This window comes from Zootoca vivipara, chromosome 12 (genome assembly GCF_963506605.1).
Source record: "Zootoca vivipara chromosome 12, rZooViv1.1, whole genome shotgun sequence".
Taxonomy (NCBI): Eukaryota; Metazoa; Chordata; class Lepidosauria; order Squamata; family Lacertidae; genus Zootoca; species Zootoca vivipara.
In genome coordinates, this window is record NC_083287.1 from 13556858 (window position 1) to 13577166 (window position 20309).

General features: G+C 43.2%; 1 protein-coding gene across 1 annotated transcript in view; it reads right to left on the reverse strand.

Annotated features, from left to right (window-relative positions):
• LOC118091932 (collagen alpha-6(VI) chain) overlaps positions 1-20309 on the reverse strand; it is a 61696-nt gene that overhangs the window by 32717 nt on the left and 8670 nt on the right. Inside the window, 10 exon segments of the mRNA XM_035129537.2 lie at positions 1102-1128; positions 1241-1312; positions 2051-2104; positions 2208-2300; positions 4717-4862; positions 7654-7732; positions 8637-8980; positions 9885-10451; positions 11774-12349; positions 19253-19810. Coding sequence (XP_034985428.2) covers positions 1102-1128; positions 1241-1312; positions 2051-2104; positions 2208-2300; positions 4717-4862; positions 7654-7732; positions 8637-8980; positions 9885-10451; positions 11774-12349; positions 19253-19810 — 2516 coding nt within the window.

Here is a 20309-nt window from a genome sequence, read left to right on the forward strand (position 1 = left end):
CAAAAAGCCAACCGTTTGCCCGCAAGAAGTTCACAAATAAGAGCACAAGGGCAATAGTCCTCTCTAGCTCATACTACTTCCAGTCCTGGAGCTGATCCAAATCAGGCTGATTCAGGTCGACCCAGGATTCCGTCAAATTCGGTTAAGGCAGCTCCAGATTGCCCTGGCCGAGTTGGGTCCACTCAGAGCTATCCAAGGCTATCAAAAGGGCAGCAGGGGGGAAGGAGTCATATCCAGGCAGTCTGTACACACACACACACCCACTCCCAACTATGCATTTATTTCTCATTTTAAGCCAGTAGGGTGGGGCAGTGTCCCTTAATTGGTTTCCCAATGCCACACATCACTTCTGGTTACCAAGAGGGGATGTGGTGAGGCAGCAAACTTGGTGTGATGTGGGCACAGCAGCAGAGCCAATCTGTATACTTACATCTAAGTTACATGTAAGTCCTATGGTGGCGCTGTGGTCTAAACCACTGAGCCTCTTGGGCTTGCCGATCAGAAGGTCAGCGGTTCGAATTCCTGCAACAGGTTGAGCTCTGTCCCAGCTCCTGCCAACCTAGCAGTTCGAAAGCACGCCAGTGCAAGTAGATAAACAGGTACCGCTGCGACAGGAAGGTAAACGGTGTTTCCATGTGCTCTGGTTTCTGTCACGGTGTCCCCGTTGCGCTAGAAGTGGTTTAGTCATGCTGGCCACATGACCCGGAAAGCTCTGTGGACAAACGTCGGCTCCCTCAGCCTGAAAGCGAGATGAGCGCCGCAACCGCATAGTCACCTTTGACTAGACTTAACCGTCATGGGGTCCTTTACCTTTTACCTACGGAATTCAGTACTGCTTACTTCCAGGTGAGTGGATTTAGGGCTACAGCCTTACTTACGAGTAGCGTGGTTCATTGTCTATGACAGGATCAACCCGGAGGGCACGCACTTATTTACTTTTTGAAGTTTCAAGCCATGGTTTAGATGGAGTCAACAGCGATAGAAGGCCATATTCGATCATACCAAATCTGTCATGCCACCATTTGCAAGGGATGCTCATTTAAGGCACGATCACACATTCATACTTATTCAGGAAAGGAGGAGAAAAACAATTTTCTGTACCTTTCGGCCCACTATTCCTCTCTGCCCCTGAAAAGGATCAGAAGAGCGCATGTAAATTTGAGGACCGTTAGACACAAGAAGATCACAAGGAACGTTTCGCTACGCGTTAGAAAGGAATGCAATTGTAGCTGGTGCTTGCCTTAGGCCCTCGGTTACCTCGGCAACCCTTGTCGCCCCTTTCTCCATCTGGCCCTGGCATCCCTCGTGGGCCCTGAAAACAACAATAAGCACAACCATTAAGAGAGGGAAGTTGTGACAGCAAGGATTGGTATCCCTTTCAGTTAGGCTGAGCTATTGAATACAGAAGACAAGAGAAAAAGGAAACTGCTATGATGCCGTAATAATAATAATAATAATAATAATAATAATAATAATAATTTATTATTTATACCCCGCCCATCTGGCTGGGTTTCCCCAGCCACTCTGGGCGGCTTCCACCAGAAAAATAAAATAATCAATTAAACATTAAAAGCCTCCCTAAACAGGGCTGCCTTCAGATGTCCTCTAAAAGTCTGGTAGTTATTTTTCTTTTTGACATCTGGTGGGAGGGCGTTCCACAGGGCGGGTGCCACTACCGAGAAGGCCCTCTGCCCGGTTCCCTGTAACTTGGCTTCTCGCAGCGAGGGAACCGCCAGAAGGCCCTCGGCACTGGACCTCAGTGTCCGGGCAGAGTGATGGAGGTGGAGACGCTCCTTCAGGTGCCGTACACACCCAGTTGAATCCTTTTTTTGGGGGGGAACAGCAGACATCACCCTCCGTTCTTGCCATCCTTGAAATTCCCCTAATTTTCAGAAGAGTCTTGCCATGTGGCTTGGAGAGGCCTCATGTTTCAGCAAGGCAAATCCAGAGCACCTTTCACTCAGAGATGCTTTGGATGCTGGCCAATAATTGGAAATATTCTAACCCCCCCCCCCAAAAAATATTGCCTGTATGTAACTTAATAGCTTACAGGTTCCCCTTCTTCTCCTAAGTGTCCTGGACTTCCTCTAACACCTTGAAGACCCTAAAATGGAGATGAAGGAGACTTATTAACATTTTCAGAGCACATGAAACTATCAGAGGCTTCTGAGGAAAGCGCCTCTCTGGTGAAAATCCAAATTCCTTGCCTTCATCCCGTGTCTTCCTGAGTCTCCTGCTTCTCCCTCTTCACCGACACATTTGCAAAACACACAGCAACATGTTCGCTCGGCGATATTGGCCTGAGAATGAACGGAATGAACCCTTAGAATTCTGAAGTGCCATCTGTCATACTTTGGGAAGAAATTTATATAGGATTGCTATACCAATATGACACAATGACAGGGTTCGTCTACAGTTTTTAATCCCGCACTGTTACCAACTGCCATCACATTGCTGCTGTTTTAGCCCCAACCCAATGAAAGCTAGCCATACTATTTGCTCACGGTATTGCCTTGACCCATATGCACCTATTCAGTTGCTTTGATCTGCGGAAGTTCCATTTTTGCGAGTGCCACATTAATGTCCATTGTGCAATTGCAAGGATTTCTTCCTTCACTTGGCCAGGCAGCAAATGAGCTTTGGAAATCGCTGCCTATGTTTTAGATGACTGTTGAAAACATATTTGTATCAGCAAGCCTATTCAGACATATAATTTAGTTACCTACATCAGTTTCTAAAACTTCATTTATTTTATATTTGTTTTCAATTGTGATGATTGTTGTGTATATCGGTTTTTATATGCATTTGTTTTTAACGATGCTGGTTTTATGTGTATACATGTTAAGTAAACTGTGGGTTTTAATTGTGTGTTTTTCTCTCCAATCTTATTTGTGCCTGCAAAGCATTTTGATCGAGAACTTCTATACCTTTTCTAGATCAATTAAATGAATTCCACAAGTTTGGCTGCTTTTCTAGAGTCCTTTTCTAGAGTCCACACGGCATCATCAAACAATTGCACTGAACCATTTCTTGTGTTGTCCTCAGATTTTTTTTCATGATTTGCAGTGATTTTTTTTGGGGGGGGCGCTTCATGTCTGCAAGTTTAGCCTAATTTATTGCTTCCCTGTTCAGCACAACTGATGGATTGCTCCTGAACTGCCCTTTGTATAGTTCAGTTTTCAGCAGAGGGGTGTTAATGTACTGCTTTATTTCAATTTTATCACTTTTTTATCACCTATTTTTAATCACCTATTTTAATGTAATGGTAGCAATAGGGAAACCACAAGCTTTCAGTTAACAATGGAAATGATCCCCCCCCCTTGAATGGAACTTATTTCTAAGCAGACATTATAGAAGGGTAGAGGCTGGGGTGGGGTGGGGGGCATTGCTGGATAATATAACACTATATTCTGTCCTTTGTATAACCTTCATTTTGAATAAAAAATTCCTTCAGTAGCACCTTACTGTACTGTATCCGAAGAAGTGTGCATGCACATGAAAGCTCATACCAAAATAAAAACTTAGTTGGTCTTTAAGGTGCTACTGAATGAATTTTTTTATTTTGCTTCGACTCAGACCAACACGGCTACCTACCAGTAACATCATTTTGAAGCGATGGAAAAGCAATACTTCAGCAGCATTACAGAGCTCTAGTGTGGAAGCAACCTTAGTAGTAACTGGTTTAAGTTTCACTCACTTCAAAAAAATCCTGATCTGCCTCCTCCCTCCTTAAGCCTTGAAGGTTTCAGGAAGATCCATTGAACCCAGTGGAATTTAATACCCGTAAGTTGGTTTATTATTAACCTTTTCTGCTTTATTGCTCACAATTGTATCTTTACATCATAACTTTACATCATATATACGGTCATAGGTGCCAACTCCCAGATTGAAAAATCTGGGATCGGCAGCAGCGCGGCACCGGAAGTCGCGCTGCGGCCATTTTGGAACTGGGCAGAGCGGCACCGGAAGTTGCTTCTATGCATGCTCTGCCCATTTCAAAAATGGCCGCAGCGCCAAAAAACGCTTCTGCGCATGTCCAGAGACTCCAGACATGCACAGAAGGAGCCTCCCCGGGCCGGTAAGAATCCGGGGGATTTAAGGTTTTTTTAAAAATCCGGGCTACCAGCGGGAAACCGCTGGAAAAATGGGGGTTTCCCAGGGACTATGGGCGATCTGGCTGCTATGTATATGGTATATATTCTGTGTTTCCAATGTGTATTTATATTTATTATTATCATCAACCCTAAATCATCAAATGTTACATACACCCACATAAAAAAAGAAAGATGTAATGTTTAAAATCATATATTATTCATAAATAAATGACTTCCCGTCCCTTTCCATAAACTTATTGCCTATATTTATCTATTTTCTTATTATTTAAGATATTGCCATTTCTCTCCGTTTTCCTTTTGATATTTATTATCTACAGAAATTACTCAAAGGCCGCCACCGTTTTCAGATTGCAGCAACTACTTTTTAAATATTCCTTAAAACATTCCCAATTTGAAACAAAACTCCTGCTTGGATTTACCTTTAATTCTTTCTGATAAATAGGTATTCTAACTGCACATATTCTGTCAATATGAATGTCCAATCAAATCTGGTGGGCATTTATCCAATTTCCCAATATGTAGCTATTGCATCCCTCGCAGCCGTGGTGGCATAGAAAAACATTTTCCTCATCTTTTTAGGGTTCTTTGGTGATTTACTTACCACGTACTTGGACAGCTGACTGGCAATATTTCTCATGCCAATATTAAGTTGCGTCCTGTAACCAAATCCTTTCCCAAACTCAATATATTGAAGATTGTTAAATTCTTCAGCCCCTTCCAGAACGACAGTTATCAGCGCATCCAGTCCTGTTTAAAATGTTGGTTGTGATTTGTGAGCATATAACGTGGAGTTTTAGAAATCAAAACACCATCTCTAGGCATGCCCAACAACTTTGGCCCGACACGCCCCCCCCCAAAAAAATATGGCAACCCTATGTTAGTTCAGCATCTTCTTCTCACAATGCCCAGCCAGAAGCATGTGGGAAGCCCAAAAGCAGAATTTGGGTGTGACAGCACTTCACCCACTTGTGATTCCAGCGACTGACAGTCAGCGGAATACCATACCCTCCAATATGACTCTAACAAAATGGGATGCGTGCCATGGGAGCCAGCTGATTCGTGCAAGAGCTCTGCACTAAAAGATGCACAGTTTTGGGGGCCGCCAGAGTCAGCCACAAGCGCCACAAGCTCATCGGTAGAAACAGCGCCAAGAAGAAAGAAGATCAAACTCAGCAAAGAGGACTCGTTTGCAACATTAGATACAGGCTTTTTCCTTGCGGAAGATCATAGAATCATAGAGTTGGAAGAGACCACAAGGGCCATCCAGTCCAACCCCCTGCCAAGCAGGAAACACCATCAAAGCATTCCTGACAGATGGCTGTCAAGCCTCTGCTTAAAGACCACCAAAGAAGGAGACTCCACCACACTCCTTGGCAGCAAATTCCACTGCCGAACAGCTCTTAGTGTCAGGAAGTTCTTCCTAATGTTTAGGTGGAATCTTCTTTCTTGTAGTTTGAATCCATTGCTCCGTGTCCACTTCTCTGGAGCAGCAGAAAACAGCCTTTCTCCCTCCTCTATATGACATCCTTTAATATATTTGAACATGGCTATCATATCATCCCTTAACCTTCTCTTCTCCAGGCTAAACATACCCAGCTCCCTAAGCCGTTCCTCATAAGGCATCGTTTCCAGGCCTTTGACCATTTTGGTTGCCCTCTTCTGGACACGTTCCAGCTTGTCAGTATCCTTCTTGAACTGTGGTGCCCAGAACTGGACACAGTACTCCAGGTGAGGTCTGACCAGAGCAGAATACAGTGGGACTATTACTTCCCTTGATCTAGATGCTATACTCCTGTTGATGCAGCCCAGAATTGCATTGGCTTTTTTAGCTGCTGCATCACACTGTTGACTCATGTCAAGTTTGTGGTCTACCAAGACTCCTAGATCCTTTTCACATGTACTGCTCTCAAGCCAGGTGTCTCCCATCCTGTATTTGTGCCTTTCATATTTATTTATTTATTTGCCCAAGTGTAGTACTTTACATTTCTCCTTGTTAAAATTCATCTTGTTTGCTTTGGCCCAGTTGTCTAATCTGTTAAGGTCATGAAGCACTATTATTACATCCGCTCAACAACCAAAGCTATCCCCCCTCCCCTCTTATTTTTGTCTTTGAATCAGAAAGGCACCCGGCCAATTGCCACAGACATTTCTGAGATCACGGTCTTTCCAACGAGTGGCTCCTGTCCAGGTTTGTTAATGGTCCTACTTTAAATGTTGTGAGGATCCTATGCCCTTTTAAAATGTGGTTTTTTTTGGGGGGGAGAGGTAGGGGTTGTTCTGTTGTTGTTTTTATATTGATTATGTATTTGATGGTTTTATATTTTTATTTTATTCTGTGAACCGCCCTGAGACCTCCGGGTATAGGGCAGTATATAAATTATAATGATGATGATGATGTTTCCAGGATCAAATTCCAGGGTGGCTTCTGCAATTCCGTGAATGTCCCGGGCAAATAGGTACACTTGGAATACATCATTTCAATTCTATTGCAATAATGAACAACAAAGGAGAGGAGAAGAAAACATGTACCTCTCTGATCTCTGCTCTGCTGTTCTAAGCAGTTCCCCCTGCTTATGTCTCCTATCAGCAAAAACAAAAAAACTAAGAGAAGTTTGCTTCAGGCAGTGGAATGTAGTGACATCCAATCGGAGAGAGGAAATAGGTTTGGCCCAGTCCTTCCCTATGCGCTTCTTCTCATGTACACAGACTTTGAATGTGGGTGGTGTACATAGCTGCCAAGTTTTCACTTTTCTCGCGAGGAAGCCTATTCAGCATAAGGGAAAATCTCTGTAAAAAAGGGATAACTTGGCAGCTATGGTGGTGTAGACACTCAAATGGGTTCTTCTCCATATCTAGCTTCAACCTCAGATGGAGCATTATGGCCACGGAACAGAGACATGTGGCATAGGATGCCTGCTTCATATTTCTGAGGGACCAGGGCCCGATCCGAGGTCACAGGATGCAACCGCCTTACTGAATCTGCACAGGTTTGGGTCTATTCAGTGTCTGGATGGGGGACCATCTGATGCTTTGAGTTCCATGATTAAAGGACGGTAGGTAGAAATTTAATAAATCAGTCATCACAACAATAAACCAAACTAGAGCCTTTTCCCCAGAGTTTCAAGGTACACTTGTCAAATATCGCATCCTACAGAAATTCCATTCCGCTTTCAAAATTGTCACTCCTCCTCTACTGAATTCTCTGTTTCCCAGACCCTTGAATTTCTTACTTCCTTTCACCGCTGAGGAGCCTTTGTATGTTGATCGAACAGCGGTACCTCTAGTTACGAACTTGATTCGTTCCGGAGGTCCGTTCTTAACCTGAAACTGTTCTTAACTAGAGGTATGCTTTCGCTAATGGGGCCTCTTGCTGCCGCTGTGACGCCGGCACACGATTTCCATTCTCATCCCGGGGCAAAGTTCTCAACTCAAGGTAACTCTTCCAGGTTAGCGGAGTTTGTAACCTGAAGCATTTGTAACCTGAGGCGCTTGTAACTCGAGGTACCACTGTATTGACTTCCTCAAACTCACCACATACCTTTTTTCTTGAGCTCTTCTGATTTCTGTTCCAGGATTTCCACGTCGTCATCCAGGCCATCTGAAAAGACAAGGAGCACCTAGAGGAAAGTAAAAACAATTGCAATGGTTTGTAAATGTATTAAAATCTATATAAATAAAAATGTAAAGATAACCTTATGCAAAATCGATAATCTCCAAAAGTGCTTGACTGATTGCTTTGAAATTTTGACACAACATTGGCACACCGTACACAAGTGTTTTCATATACCTAAATTATGTAGATGTCTCACCTGTGAGAGGTAAAAACATGCTTTTTTAGAAAAACATCGCCATCTGCTGGATGTCAAAGCAGCACAGCTGAAGCAACACAGGATGCCACAGCTGCTGCCATTGGCTACAGACTATCTGTGACATCACAATAACATGGCATTGCCCAGCCAGCACAGCTGAGGATGCTGCATTATAATCTCTGGCCTCAGCTGCTGCCATTGGCTGAAGACTATCTGTGACATCACAAAAAACCATGGCAACCTACTGAATATAAATGTGCGAGTGCGCAGAGGCTGCTGGGTGTGGCTGTCTGGCGGGCGGGGAGGGCCGGGGCCGAATCCTGTCCCTTCACCCGCCAGAATCCGCCATGGGAACCGGCCAGGCCCTCCCCAAGATGCGCATCGGGTATGCAAGGGGGAGAGAGGGGGGTTGGGGTGATGAATGTCGTCACACGGGAGGATTATAATGTCATGCAGCAGGGGGGGCAGAGAGAGGGGTGTCGTGACATCATGCAGCAGGGGTGGGGAATGGGGGCACTGAGTGGTGGAGGCCCATGGGCTTGGGGAGGATGAATAGGTTGGGATGGGGTGGGGGGATTTTCCACAACGCGCGTGGGTAGGGAACTGCTTTCCCATTTAACAGACTGAGCCACAGCAAAGCGTGGCCGGGAACAGCTAGTTATATAATATAGTGTTGGGTTTGAGTAGGCCAGGATGAAACTGGACAGCTTACCTTTCTTCGATTGGCAGATTTGATCTGGAATGTTTCCCAAAGTGAATCTAAAAAGTCTGCATTAAGGTGAGATGCGTTCTTGATGGTGGTTCCCACAAGACTGTTCAAGAGCTTTTCACTATCAATGTGGAACTTTGATGTCACCAGGGGTTCTGTGTTTTTCACTTTCAGTGCCACACTGGTTTGTGACTGTGATCCTGCATTGCAACTCACACCTGTTAAGGATGTGAGGGCATTTATAATTTTTGGGAGGTAGGTTTCCAGCTGGGACTGTCCGTGGAATATATGGTCACCTTGACTTTGTGAGGAGACATCTATTCCCACAACAACATCCATGAAGCATGCTGTTTTATGAAGAGGAGAAAATAGCACTAAATTACTAAACACAACAGATAGTTACTTGGAAGGGAGAAAATGAAAGTGAAAGAAGGTGAGAAAGATATGGATTTAGGAGACAATCAATATCAAAAGAGCTTTTTAAAAATGAGACCATTTGAATGAATAAATGAATGAATGGATCCTTCATTACTCTGTTCAATCACAAATATGTCATCTAGCTTTGCAAGTGGTTCTTGACAGTTATCTAGATGAGTTGATAAGCAATGGGTCAAAGTTGCATTCTGGTATGGGGAAACATATAACATTGAGCAGGGGGAGGTGAGTTTCATTCAATGCCTCCCACAATAAGATATTTATGGATCACACATTGATCAACACAGTGGTACCTCGGTTTTCAAACATAATCCGTTCTTGAAGACTGTTTGACTTCTGAAACATTCGAAAACTGAGGCACAAAGGGTGGCCTGCAAATTTACAGAGATAATGGATAAAAATACAGTGGTACCTCAGCGGAAGCCATTCAACTTCCGAGGCACGTTAGAAAACTGAAGCGTTTACTTCCGGGTTTTCGGTGTTTGAAAACCGAAACGTTCGACTTTCGAGATGCTGGAAAACTAAGGTACCATTGTATCTAACTTTTACCATTTAGAATCAGGTATGTGAACACCAGTGATTAGATCAGGCATCCCCAAACTCAGCACTCCAGCTGTTTGCGGACTACAATTCCCATCATCCCTGACCACTGGTCCTGTTAGCTAGGGATGATGGGAGTTGTAGTCCCTAAACAGCTGGAGGGCCGAGTTTGGGGGTGCCTGGATTAGATTGAGGGGTGGACCACCATATATCCCACTTTCCCCAAGCCCCCAAGATTAGGGGATTTACTTGAATTCTTGAAGTGGGGATACTTACTTGTTTTATCTTCTTCCTCACAAATATCATCAACTAGTCTTTTTTTAATTACCTTCAGTTCGCTGAAATTATCAACTGTGTATTTCCTATCTGAGGAGCCGGCTATCTGACTAAGCTGCAAATGGTCGATTTTCCCTACTCCTATGGCATATATGTCAACACCTCTCTTTCTCAGATCTTCTGATGCTTTCACAACTTTGTCATGTGACCGGCCATCTGTGATCACCAGCAAAATCTGTTGGATGTTTTCGTTTACTCTGCTGCCACCTTCTGGTGTAAAGTAGTGCTTCACCCTCCCGAGAGCGGCACCGATGTAGGTCTGGAGTCCTTCCATCTGTCGGATGCGTCCGATTTTTGTTTCAAGTTCTGATTTGACTGGGAAAATATCCAGGCCGAATTCTTCCCTGTACCTGTCGCTGTATTGAGCAATACCAACTTGCACGTTATGGCCGGTGTCGAAGGGATGAACTACGTCTTGCAAAAAACTCTTCATCTTGTTGAAGTCGCTGTTGCTTATGCTGTTAGAACCGTCAATCAGGAACACGAGATCTGCCGGAATTCCACATTCTGCAAGGGAGAAGCGGGAGCGGAGAACAAAAGAGGTTATATTTGTAGACCAGGGCATCTCAAAATAAGAAGATAGAACACGAAGGGGGAAACAGGTTTAGGAGAATAATGCACAGACACTTTGACATTCCTGGCTGTGTGTTAACTCATTTTCCTATAGGTATTTTGCTACATCACCTTAATTGTGAAGGATGCTTTAAGTCGCTAAGGAAGTACACTTGCTGCCCACAAGAAGATATGAATTTCCGCCTCAGGGGTTTCTGCCTCATACTTTCTGCATTGGCTATGATTAGAGGAACAAAATAACGCAATTGTCTCAATGGAACCTTGGACTCCAATGTCAGATGGCATGCAAGTGTTTCAACTCAACTAACCCCTGTAATCCTGCAAAGTGGCTGCATGTAAGAGTGAATGTAAGGAAGCATATTGTGTGCAATGTCCATTTAAGTTATAGACTTGATCCATTGAAACTGATAGACTTATCTTAAATGCATTGATTTCAATGGGCCAATTCGGCATAAGACTAATATTGGAGAGCACCCTTTGTCTTTGGGTATACAGTGGTACCTTGGTTGTCGAACTTAATCCATTCCGGGAGTCTGTTCGACTCCTGGAACTGTTTGAAAACCAAGGCGCAGCTTCCGATTGGCTGCAGGAGCTTCCTGCACTCAATCGAAAGCCGCAGAAGCCATCGAAGCCACATCAGACGTTTGGCTTCCGAAAACGTTCGCAAACCGGAACACACACTTCCTGGTTTGCAGCATTCGGGAGCCAAGCCGTTCGACAACCAAGGTACCACTGTACAACTAAATGGAAAATACAAGCGGCACAATGCAGAGCAGCGTTTAAGCAAGTAATGTTATGCAATTCTAAATAGGTGCAACCTTCACTGTACAAAGGAAGACTTACCTTTGAGTAAACATGACTAGGATTGCACTGAGAATTGGAATATTTTGATTTAGCTGATTCTGTGCGCCATCTTTACCGGTTTGTGGATTAGCCCTTGAAACCAAAAAGTGACGTATTTTTATATGGGTTTTTTTGGGGGGGGAGGGAATCTTCTTTATTACTTTGATTTAAAGGAAGAAGCTTTGGCCAATGTGTTGGAGCGATTAGAGTGTTGGACTAGGACCCTGAGAGACCAAAGTTAATGATTCAGTCATTGAGCTCACTGGATGGCCTTGGGTCAGTCACTGTCTCTCGTCACAAGGTTGTTGTGAGGATAGAATGGAAAGTGGGAGAACCTTGAGCTCATTGGAGGAAAGGTGAGAAATGATGTTCATGGTGTTGGTGTTGGTGGTGATGATGATATAGCTACCTACCTGGTTTTGAAACACTGCATATATTGTCAGACAATTTGGGATACAGGTGTTTCAGTCCTTCAAACGAATTGACATAGAAGTATTTGTCTTCTGATCCTGCCATGGTCAACAGCTCCCCAGGCTTGGCTCTTTCTATCCCGATGGCATAGATGACAATGCCATGTGCCCTGAGTTTCCTGGACACTTCCTCAAGTTCTGCTGCATCATGAGAGTCCCCGTCGGTTATCACTATAAGAACCTGGGGGACACTGCGGCGCTTGCGGCTGCCGTGCTCCTCTGAGAAAAGGCCTTCTGAATGCCTCAGAGCCTTGGCTGTGTAGGTCGTTGTCCCAATAGGCTTATCGTTCTGGATAGCCTCAATGATTTCCGATTTTGTGCTGTAGGTGTTGAGAAAGAAAAACGTTTCTGGCTCGGCAGAATATTTGACGGCTCCGAACTGAACTCGGTCCTGGCTGACATCTGATTTCTTCACCAAAGCAATCATGAAGTCTTTCATAATGTCGTATTCTTTGGGATCGATGCTTCCAGAACCATCAATGACGAAAACAATATCTAGGCGTTCGATCCTCCTGCACTCTGAAAGAATAACAGTGAGAATTGGTCACTAATGTGTGCCCTAGACAAATCTTTATAGTGGTTTCCCTGTGTTGCAGGTAGGGATGGACAAATTTGTCACTTTCAGTGCTCGTGGTTTCTCATGTTTACAAAGTTAGACTCCACATTTCTGCAACATTTTGTGAATTTTGGTTGCAACAATCACCCGGAAAATTCATCAGCCTTTTTTGCGAGAATTTCTCAAAATAAACACATTTTTGTATGCAGCTTTGAGTAATATACACGTTTTCGCAAGCAACGCTCCCTGCTATGATGCACTTTGTATGTTATCTTTAGTAATTTATGGATCTGTATGCATACTTTACATGTGCATTTTGGGACACATTCTTGGCTGCAGGATTGCAAAATTCAGAGATTTTTTTTTGAAGGATGGCTGCATTTCTCCTTTTGCTTCAGGAACTGCAAATGAGGTAAGGTTGCATTTAAATGTGAAGTGAATTTCTCCTCCATCATTAACTGCAAGCAAGACTTGCTAGTTTAGTTGCAAGCTGTTCTTCAAACATGCTATTTAAGGTCATGCAATTTAAAGCTATAAATGTGTACAGTTGTATGCCAAAGCTGTATGCCAGGACTACTGGGAGGCAGATTGACAGACCTGCTTTGGATCATAAATTCTAAGCACCATTAAAGAACATCAATGTGTCCATTGATTCCTTTATTGTGATATCTAATTTCTTAATTAACTACAGTCACCAAAATGCTTGCAATGAAGGGCATGTCTAGCCTAGGGGCATGATGGGATATGGTAGGTTGTAGAGGAGACATACTGAGATTAAGGGGAATTCAGTCATTAGGGCACAAGGCAACCTTCGATGGTTCGAAGCTGGAGTTGAAGTTGAATGGATTCAAACTACAAGAAAGAAGATTCCACCTAAACATTAGGAAGAACTTCCTGACAGTAAGAGCTGTTCGACAGTGGAATTTGCTGCCAAGAAGCGTGGTGGAGTCTCCTTCTTTGGAGGTCTTTAAGCAGAGGCTTGACAGCCATATGTCAAGAATGCTTTGATGGTGTTTCCTGCTTGGCAGGGGGTTGGACTGGATGGCCCTTGTGGTCTCTTCCAACTCTATGATTCTATGAATGCAGAGAACATTTTATGCTGCCTCTAATCCTCTCTGAAAGTGGTCCTCAAAGCTTCTAGAATGACCACTCCCCACATCAAACGGGGGGGGCAACTTTTGAGCGGTCGCGCGCAGCCCCCTGGATCCCAGAGCGGCCCCTGGTAGTTCGGGCTGGCTTCATCCTCCCCAGGCTGGATACCTGGGGTCTCTGCCTACCCCAGCCAATTGGCCAATCCCGCCTGGGGAGGCGTTGCCAGGGGATTGGCCAGGTAAGGGGAGGGATAATCCAGCACACACAAAGAAGCTGAATCTTACCTGGGAAGCAGCAGTCGGCTCCCAAGCTTCTCCCACCACACCCTCATTTAAGTCTTATTTTGCAGGTTAACCTCTCTTTTCCACAGGTACGCAGGCGCTGCTACGCCAGGGCCACTGTTGAAGGGCCGGGAAAGGAATTTCCCTGCATTGGCAGGTTTTGCCTTTCCCGTAGCAATACGTCACAGCTTTGGCGGTTTCAGGCCTTGGGCGGAATCCTATTCTATCTTCCTAAATGGGGGGGGGCATGGAGCTGTGTCCCACGCCCACTTTGCGGCGGCGATACTAGGGTTCCCTGTTAAAGGGGTCTTGAGGGGAGGCATTGTCCATACGCCAGATGGTTGTTATTGCTCTCCCCCTCCAGCGGCGGTGAACGGGGGGGGGGGGCGGTCTCTCTGCTTGAACATATATCCTCCAAAGCCAGCCCAATCCCCACACATTCTGGATAACCCTGAAGTCTCCCAGATCCATGGCTGGGGGCTGGGAGGGATAAACGCCCAGTGCCTGAGCCAAGGTCTCCCTGCATCTGAATCTTAATAAAGTTGTGGCCAATTTTTATCCCATAGCAAGTTGTCTTGAGTCATTATTCCGCTCGGGGGTTGCCTGGGGTTTGGGGGACTCCGCCTGTCCATGCAAAACTTGAACCAAGTTACAGTATTATCTTACAGAACCAGCAGGCTTCCTCTTATGATCTGAATTCACAGGATTGTTCCCATTACAAAAGGGGGGGGGGATAAACATTGGAAATAACAGTCCCTGGTAAGTATGGGATTGGTTTGCTTACCTAACCCTGGACATTGAGCTGATATGAGCATAAGTCTTTCCCATATTATGATCTTGGTCGCAGGAATAATTTATCGCAAGGGTCCCCAAACTAAGGCCTGGGGGCCATATGCGACCGAATCACCTTCTAAATCCGACCCGCAGACAGTCCATTAATCAGCATGTTTTTACATGAGTAGAATGTGTCCTTTTATTTGCAATGCATCTCTGGGTCATTTGTGGGGCATAGGCATAGCTGCCAAGTTATCCCTTTTTTAAAGGGATTTTCCCTTATGCTGAATAGGCTTCCTCGCGAGAAAAGAGAAAGCTTGGCAGCTATGGGCATAGGAATTCATTCATAAATTTTTTTCGAAATATAGTCCGCCGTCCGCCCCGCCCCCCACAAGGTCTGAGGGACAGTGGACCGGCCCCCTGCTGAAAAAGTTTGCTGGCCCCTGATTTATCGGAACCCTCTTCTGAGCAAACATTTTGACATGAACCTTTATTAAGGCTTGAAATATAAGGTTTTGAATCAGCTAAGCCCTTCCCCTAATGGGGCCATTAACACCACTTGAACACTTACATCATGTCCACATTCATCATCTGGGCCTTAGCAAAGTGGCTCAATGTTCTAGCATACTCCTTATTCTACCTTACATGTGGTTATGTTTATGTCTCTCAAAGGAGACTTCATAAAATAAGCCCTCTCTTCCGCACCATGTGTTTTAGTTTAACAAGACAGCTTTATCTGCAGCAGTAAAGGGTCGGAGCCAAAGAATCGGAAGAGGAAATCAAATAGCTACAAGTGCTGTTCCACAAACACTTGCAGCGCTATAACTGACAGCTGGGATAGCTCAGTCGGTAGAGCATGAGACTCTTAATCTCAGAGTTGCGGGTTCAAGCCCCACGTTGGGCAATTGATTCCTGCACTGCAGGGGGTTGGACTAGATGACCCTCATGGTCCCTTCCAACTCTACATTGCATTGATTTGATGATTTATGAATAGGAAGGTTGGGTTTGATAGCAATTCTCATCCTTCCACCTGTGCCAAGGGTCCTGAGAAAGCAAAGATGCACCACGAAACCATATGGTGATCTTTTCACCTGTACTGTCAGTAACAGCAGCATAGCTGCCAAGTTTTCCCTTTTCTCACGAGGAAGCCTATTCAGCATAAGGGAATTTCCCTTAAAAAAAGTGAGAACTTGGCAGCTATGAACAGCAGTACAAAGTTATAGGGTGAAAAATAGAGAAGGAATAGGAGGACAAGGTGAATTATTCTGGAGGGACTTTCCTTCAGTGTGATAGATTACAAAACAAGCAGAGTTACTACAGTTCATTGCTACAGTGACTTCCTTCCAACTCAGAGGCCAGAAAAACCCTCTTTCTGCGCTGTGTGATTCCGTGATAACGAACTTGGAAAGGTGCCATTTGAAACTATGCCAATATACATACAGATTGATGTATTCATTGAATGCTGCTGTACACTCTGTTATCTAAAATGTATAAAATATTATTGGGATGGGAGACAAAGGATGAGCAAGTAAAATCCTCAATGATACACTGGGCAATAGATATCGGTCATGATATAGACATGGAAGCATGGGTATTATGAAAAAAGTAAAATACCTGGGAATAGAAATAACAGCCAATAATTTGAATTTATTTGAGAATAATTATAGAAAGAAATGGAGAGAAATCAAGCAAGATTTAGAGAGGTGGAGTAATTTAAAACTAACCCTCTCTGCGAGGATAGCAGCGATTAAAATGTCAGTATTACCTAGGATGATTTTTTTATTCCAAATGATTCCAATTATAGAGAAAAGAGAGATATTCGATAACTGGAGGAAGGATCTGAGTAGATTCATATGGGGAGGAAAAAAGGCAAGAATTCAATTTAGATTGCTAACCGACATCAAAGAAAGAGGAGGCTGGGGAGTACCAGATTTTAAGCTGTACCATGCTGCGGCTGGTATATGCTGGATTAAAGAATGGATGAGATTAGAAAATAAAGAATTATTAAATGTAGAAGGATTTAGAAATAACCAAGGGTGGCATGCTTATTTGATGGAAGAGAAAGAAGGAGGTCATAGAGAGTTTAGAGATCATGTCATTAAAAAGCCACTATTGAAGATATGGAGGGAAAATAGAGACATCCTAGACTTCAAAATTCCGTGGTGGGTTTCCCCCACAGAGATGACATTATTTAGTAAAAATACAGAAAGAAAGTGGGCAACCTACCAGGAATTATTAATAAAAGAGAATGGACAATTAAAATTAAAAACATATCAGCAAATGAAGGAGCACTGCACAAGCTGGCTACATTATTGTCAAATACAGAGCCTATTCCAAAAACATAGAAAAATTGGGTTTAAAGAGGGGAAATCTAAATTGCAAGAAATTTTGATAGAAAATAATGAAAAACCATTGGCAAAATTATACAACTATTTGCTAGAATGGGAGATGAAAGATGAAATAGTTAAAACAACCATGATTAAATGGGCTCAAGACATTGGGAGACCCATTTATAGCAACCAGTGGGAGAAACTATGGAAAGAGGGATGGAGATTCACGGCCTGTGCAGGAATAAAAGAAAATATGTTAAAATTAATGTATAGATGGCATCTCACTCCAGAGAAAATTGCGAAAATCTATAAAATAAGCTCGAACAAATGCTGGAAGTGCCATGAAAAAATAGGAAACTATTATCATTGTTGGTGGCAGTGCAAGAAAATTAGGGAATTCTGGAATTTGGTATATGAAAAGTTAAAAAAGATGCTAAAAATAACATTTGATAAAAAACCAGAGTTATTTCTATTAAGCATGGTACCAGAGAACATCCCAGAAGACAGGAAAAACATCCTCCTCTACGCATCCGCAGCAGCAAGACTCCTGATTGGACAACATTGGAAAGGGGAGAAAATCCCGACTATTTTAGAATGGCAGGAGAAGTTAGTAGAATTTATGAATCTCTCAAAAATGACAGCAGCAATCCGAAATACCCCCAGACAAATTTGTAAAAAAGAATAGAAGTATGTTGAGGACTTTTTGAAAAAAGAAGGATTAAATGTAGATTTGGTGATTTGCTTAGACTGAAAGATATAAAGGGGAGTTGGAGATCAGGTATAAACAATAACTGAAGTAAAGCGAGATGAAAGAAATTATGTAAAGGAAAGCGGTATTCAAACAACAGGAAGCAATTTTTATCTCTTTTTTTTCTTTTTTCTTTTCTTTTTTTTTGCCTCTTTCTTTCCCTTTTTCTAAATATTTTTTACTATGATATAGGATTGATATATTATTAATACATATATAATTTATAATCGATTATCCGGAATATTTGCTGCATAATATCCTTTTGTAAGTTTTTTTTCTCCTTCTTTGTTTTCTTTTTCTTTTTTCTTTTCTCTAATTTCAGCTATTAGATAAGCTTGATGTTTAATTTTGATTATATTGCTATAGTTTGTTTATTTTGTATTTTGTGTTTATTTTGTATCAGTTACCTGTTTATGGTTTTATGTAACCTTTTTAAAGAATTGAAATAAAGTTTCTTTAAAAAAAAGCATGGGAACGATTGTGGAATATGGATATAAAATTTACAGCATGTTATGGTCTAAGATAAGGGACCCAGGTGGCGCTGTGGGTTAAACCACAAAGTCTAGGGCTTGCTGATCAGAAGGTCGGCAGTTTGAATCCCTGCAACGGGGTGAGCTCCCATTGCTCGGTCCCAGCTCCTGCCCACCTAGCAGTTCGAAAGCACATCAAAGTGCAAGTAGATAAATAGGGACCGCTCCAGCGGGAAGGTAAACGGTGTTTCCGTGCACTGCTCTGGTTCACCAGAAGCAGCTTTGTCATGCTGGCCACATGACCCGGAAGCTGTCTGTGAACAAACGCCGGCTCCCTCGGCTTATAGAGCGAGATGAGCACCGCAACCCCAGAGTTGGACACGACTGGACCTGATGGTCAGGGGCCCCTTTACCTTACCTTTATGGTCTAAGATAAAATTATATGAAAATGATATATTGTTGGTATCTAACACCGAGTAAACTGGCAAAAATGTATAAATCTTAATCAAACAAGTGTTGGAAATGTAAAGAGAATGAAGGTTCTTTTTATGATATGTGGTGGTCTTCTAGTAAGGTTAAAGCTTACTGGGAAATGATATACAATGAATCGAAAAAGATGTTCAAATTAACTTTTGTAAAAAACAACAGCACACCAGCTTTTCTTTTGGGAATTATAGGGACAGAACTACCTAAATTGTATAGAAATTTATTTATGTATGCTACTACAGCAGCAAGAATGCTACTTGTCCCAAAGTGGAAAGAACCAGAAGTCCCAGTAAAAGAAGAATGGATACAAAAACCTATGGAATATGCAGAAATGGTGAAACTTACCGGAAGAATAGGAATTCAAGATAACAAACTTTTTAAAATAAAAGAATGGAAATGGTTTATTGAATATTTACAAACCAACTGGAAATAGATAAAAACATTGGCAGGATTATTGTAATAACCTGCAGTTTCATAAGAGTATATATTTAAAGTGGATAATTAAATGGGCAAATTAAATGAATTCGGATATGCAGAAGCTTTTTTTTTTAAGGGAACCGCAGAAAGAGGGGGAAGGAAGTCAAACTTTGAAATGTTAAATTGATTGTAAAACTAATGAAATGTATAAACTTGAAAAGTAGAAATAAAAACTTTTTTTAAAAAAACAAAGCTGCTGTACACTCACCATCATACGGACTGCATATTCCAAAGAGGATCTCACGTTCTAAGTGCTTCAGAACATCGAAGTCCTCCACATAAAACACCATTTCAGGCTTCCCACTTATCTCCACCAGCTGAGTTTTATTTGCGCTGAACACCCCCAAGGAGTAGATGACGACACTTTGATCTCTTAAAGCTTCTGCGGGTCCTCTCACCTCATCCTGCGCTTCCCCATCGGTGATCAGAATCAGAATTTTCTTGACATGGGGCCGTGCCCCTTTGGTGGGCTTAAAATAATCGGACACGAATCGCAATGCTCCCCCGGTGAGCGTGTTCTGACCCATAGGAGACATTCTCCCAATAGCACCAATGACGTCTCTCTTCGATGAGTACTGGTTGAGCCGGAATTCTTCTTGGCTTCTGCCACTGAACTGCACGGAGCCAATGTGCACTCTGTCGGGGCCAATATCAGATTTGCTCACTAGGTCAATCATGAAGTCCTTCATTTTCACGAAGTTCTCAGGGCCTATGCTGCTGGAGCTGTCCACCAGAAACAGAATGTCAGCTTTCTTCTCTTTGCAGGCTGTTAGCAGAAAAACATGACCACTTATGTATGAGAGATGAGCATAACAAAGAGAGCATTACGAAACTGAAGCCAAAAGTGCACTGCTGAAAAGCACTAATACATCACCACCATCCCTGCTTGGCCATGAAGCCCACTGTGTAATATTGAGCCAGTGTCTCTCGCTCAGCCTAACCTACCCCACAGGGTTGAAATTCTACTCAATAATGATCCAGAGCAGAACTCCAACGTACAGTGAGCAGTGTGAAAACTTAAACATGTTGCAGGATTCCCCAAAAATGAGCATAATGGTCACAAATCCAAGACATTCAGGATTGGCACCATAGCTGCCAAGTACCCCGTTTTCCCCGGGAAACCCCCGTATTTTCTTACCGTTTCCCGCTGGTGTCCCGAATGGATTTATATCCCATAAATCCCCCGGAAAGCAGCTCCTGCCAGCGGCCATGTTTCTGGTGCCGCTCTGCTCATGTATGGGCAGCGGAAAGCGGCCGCCGCCGGC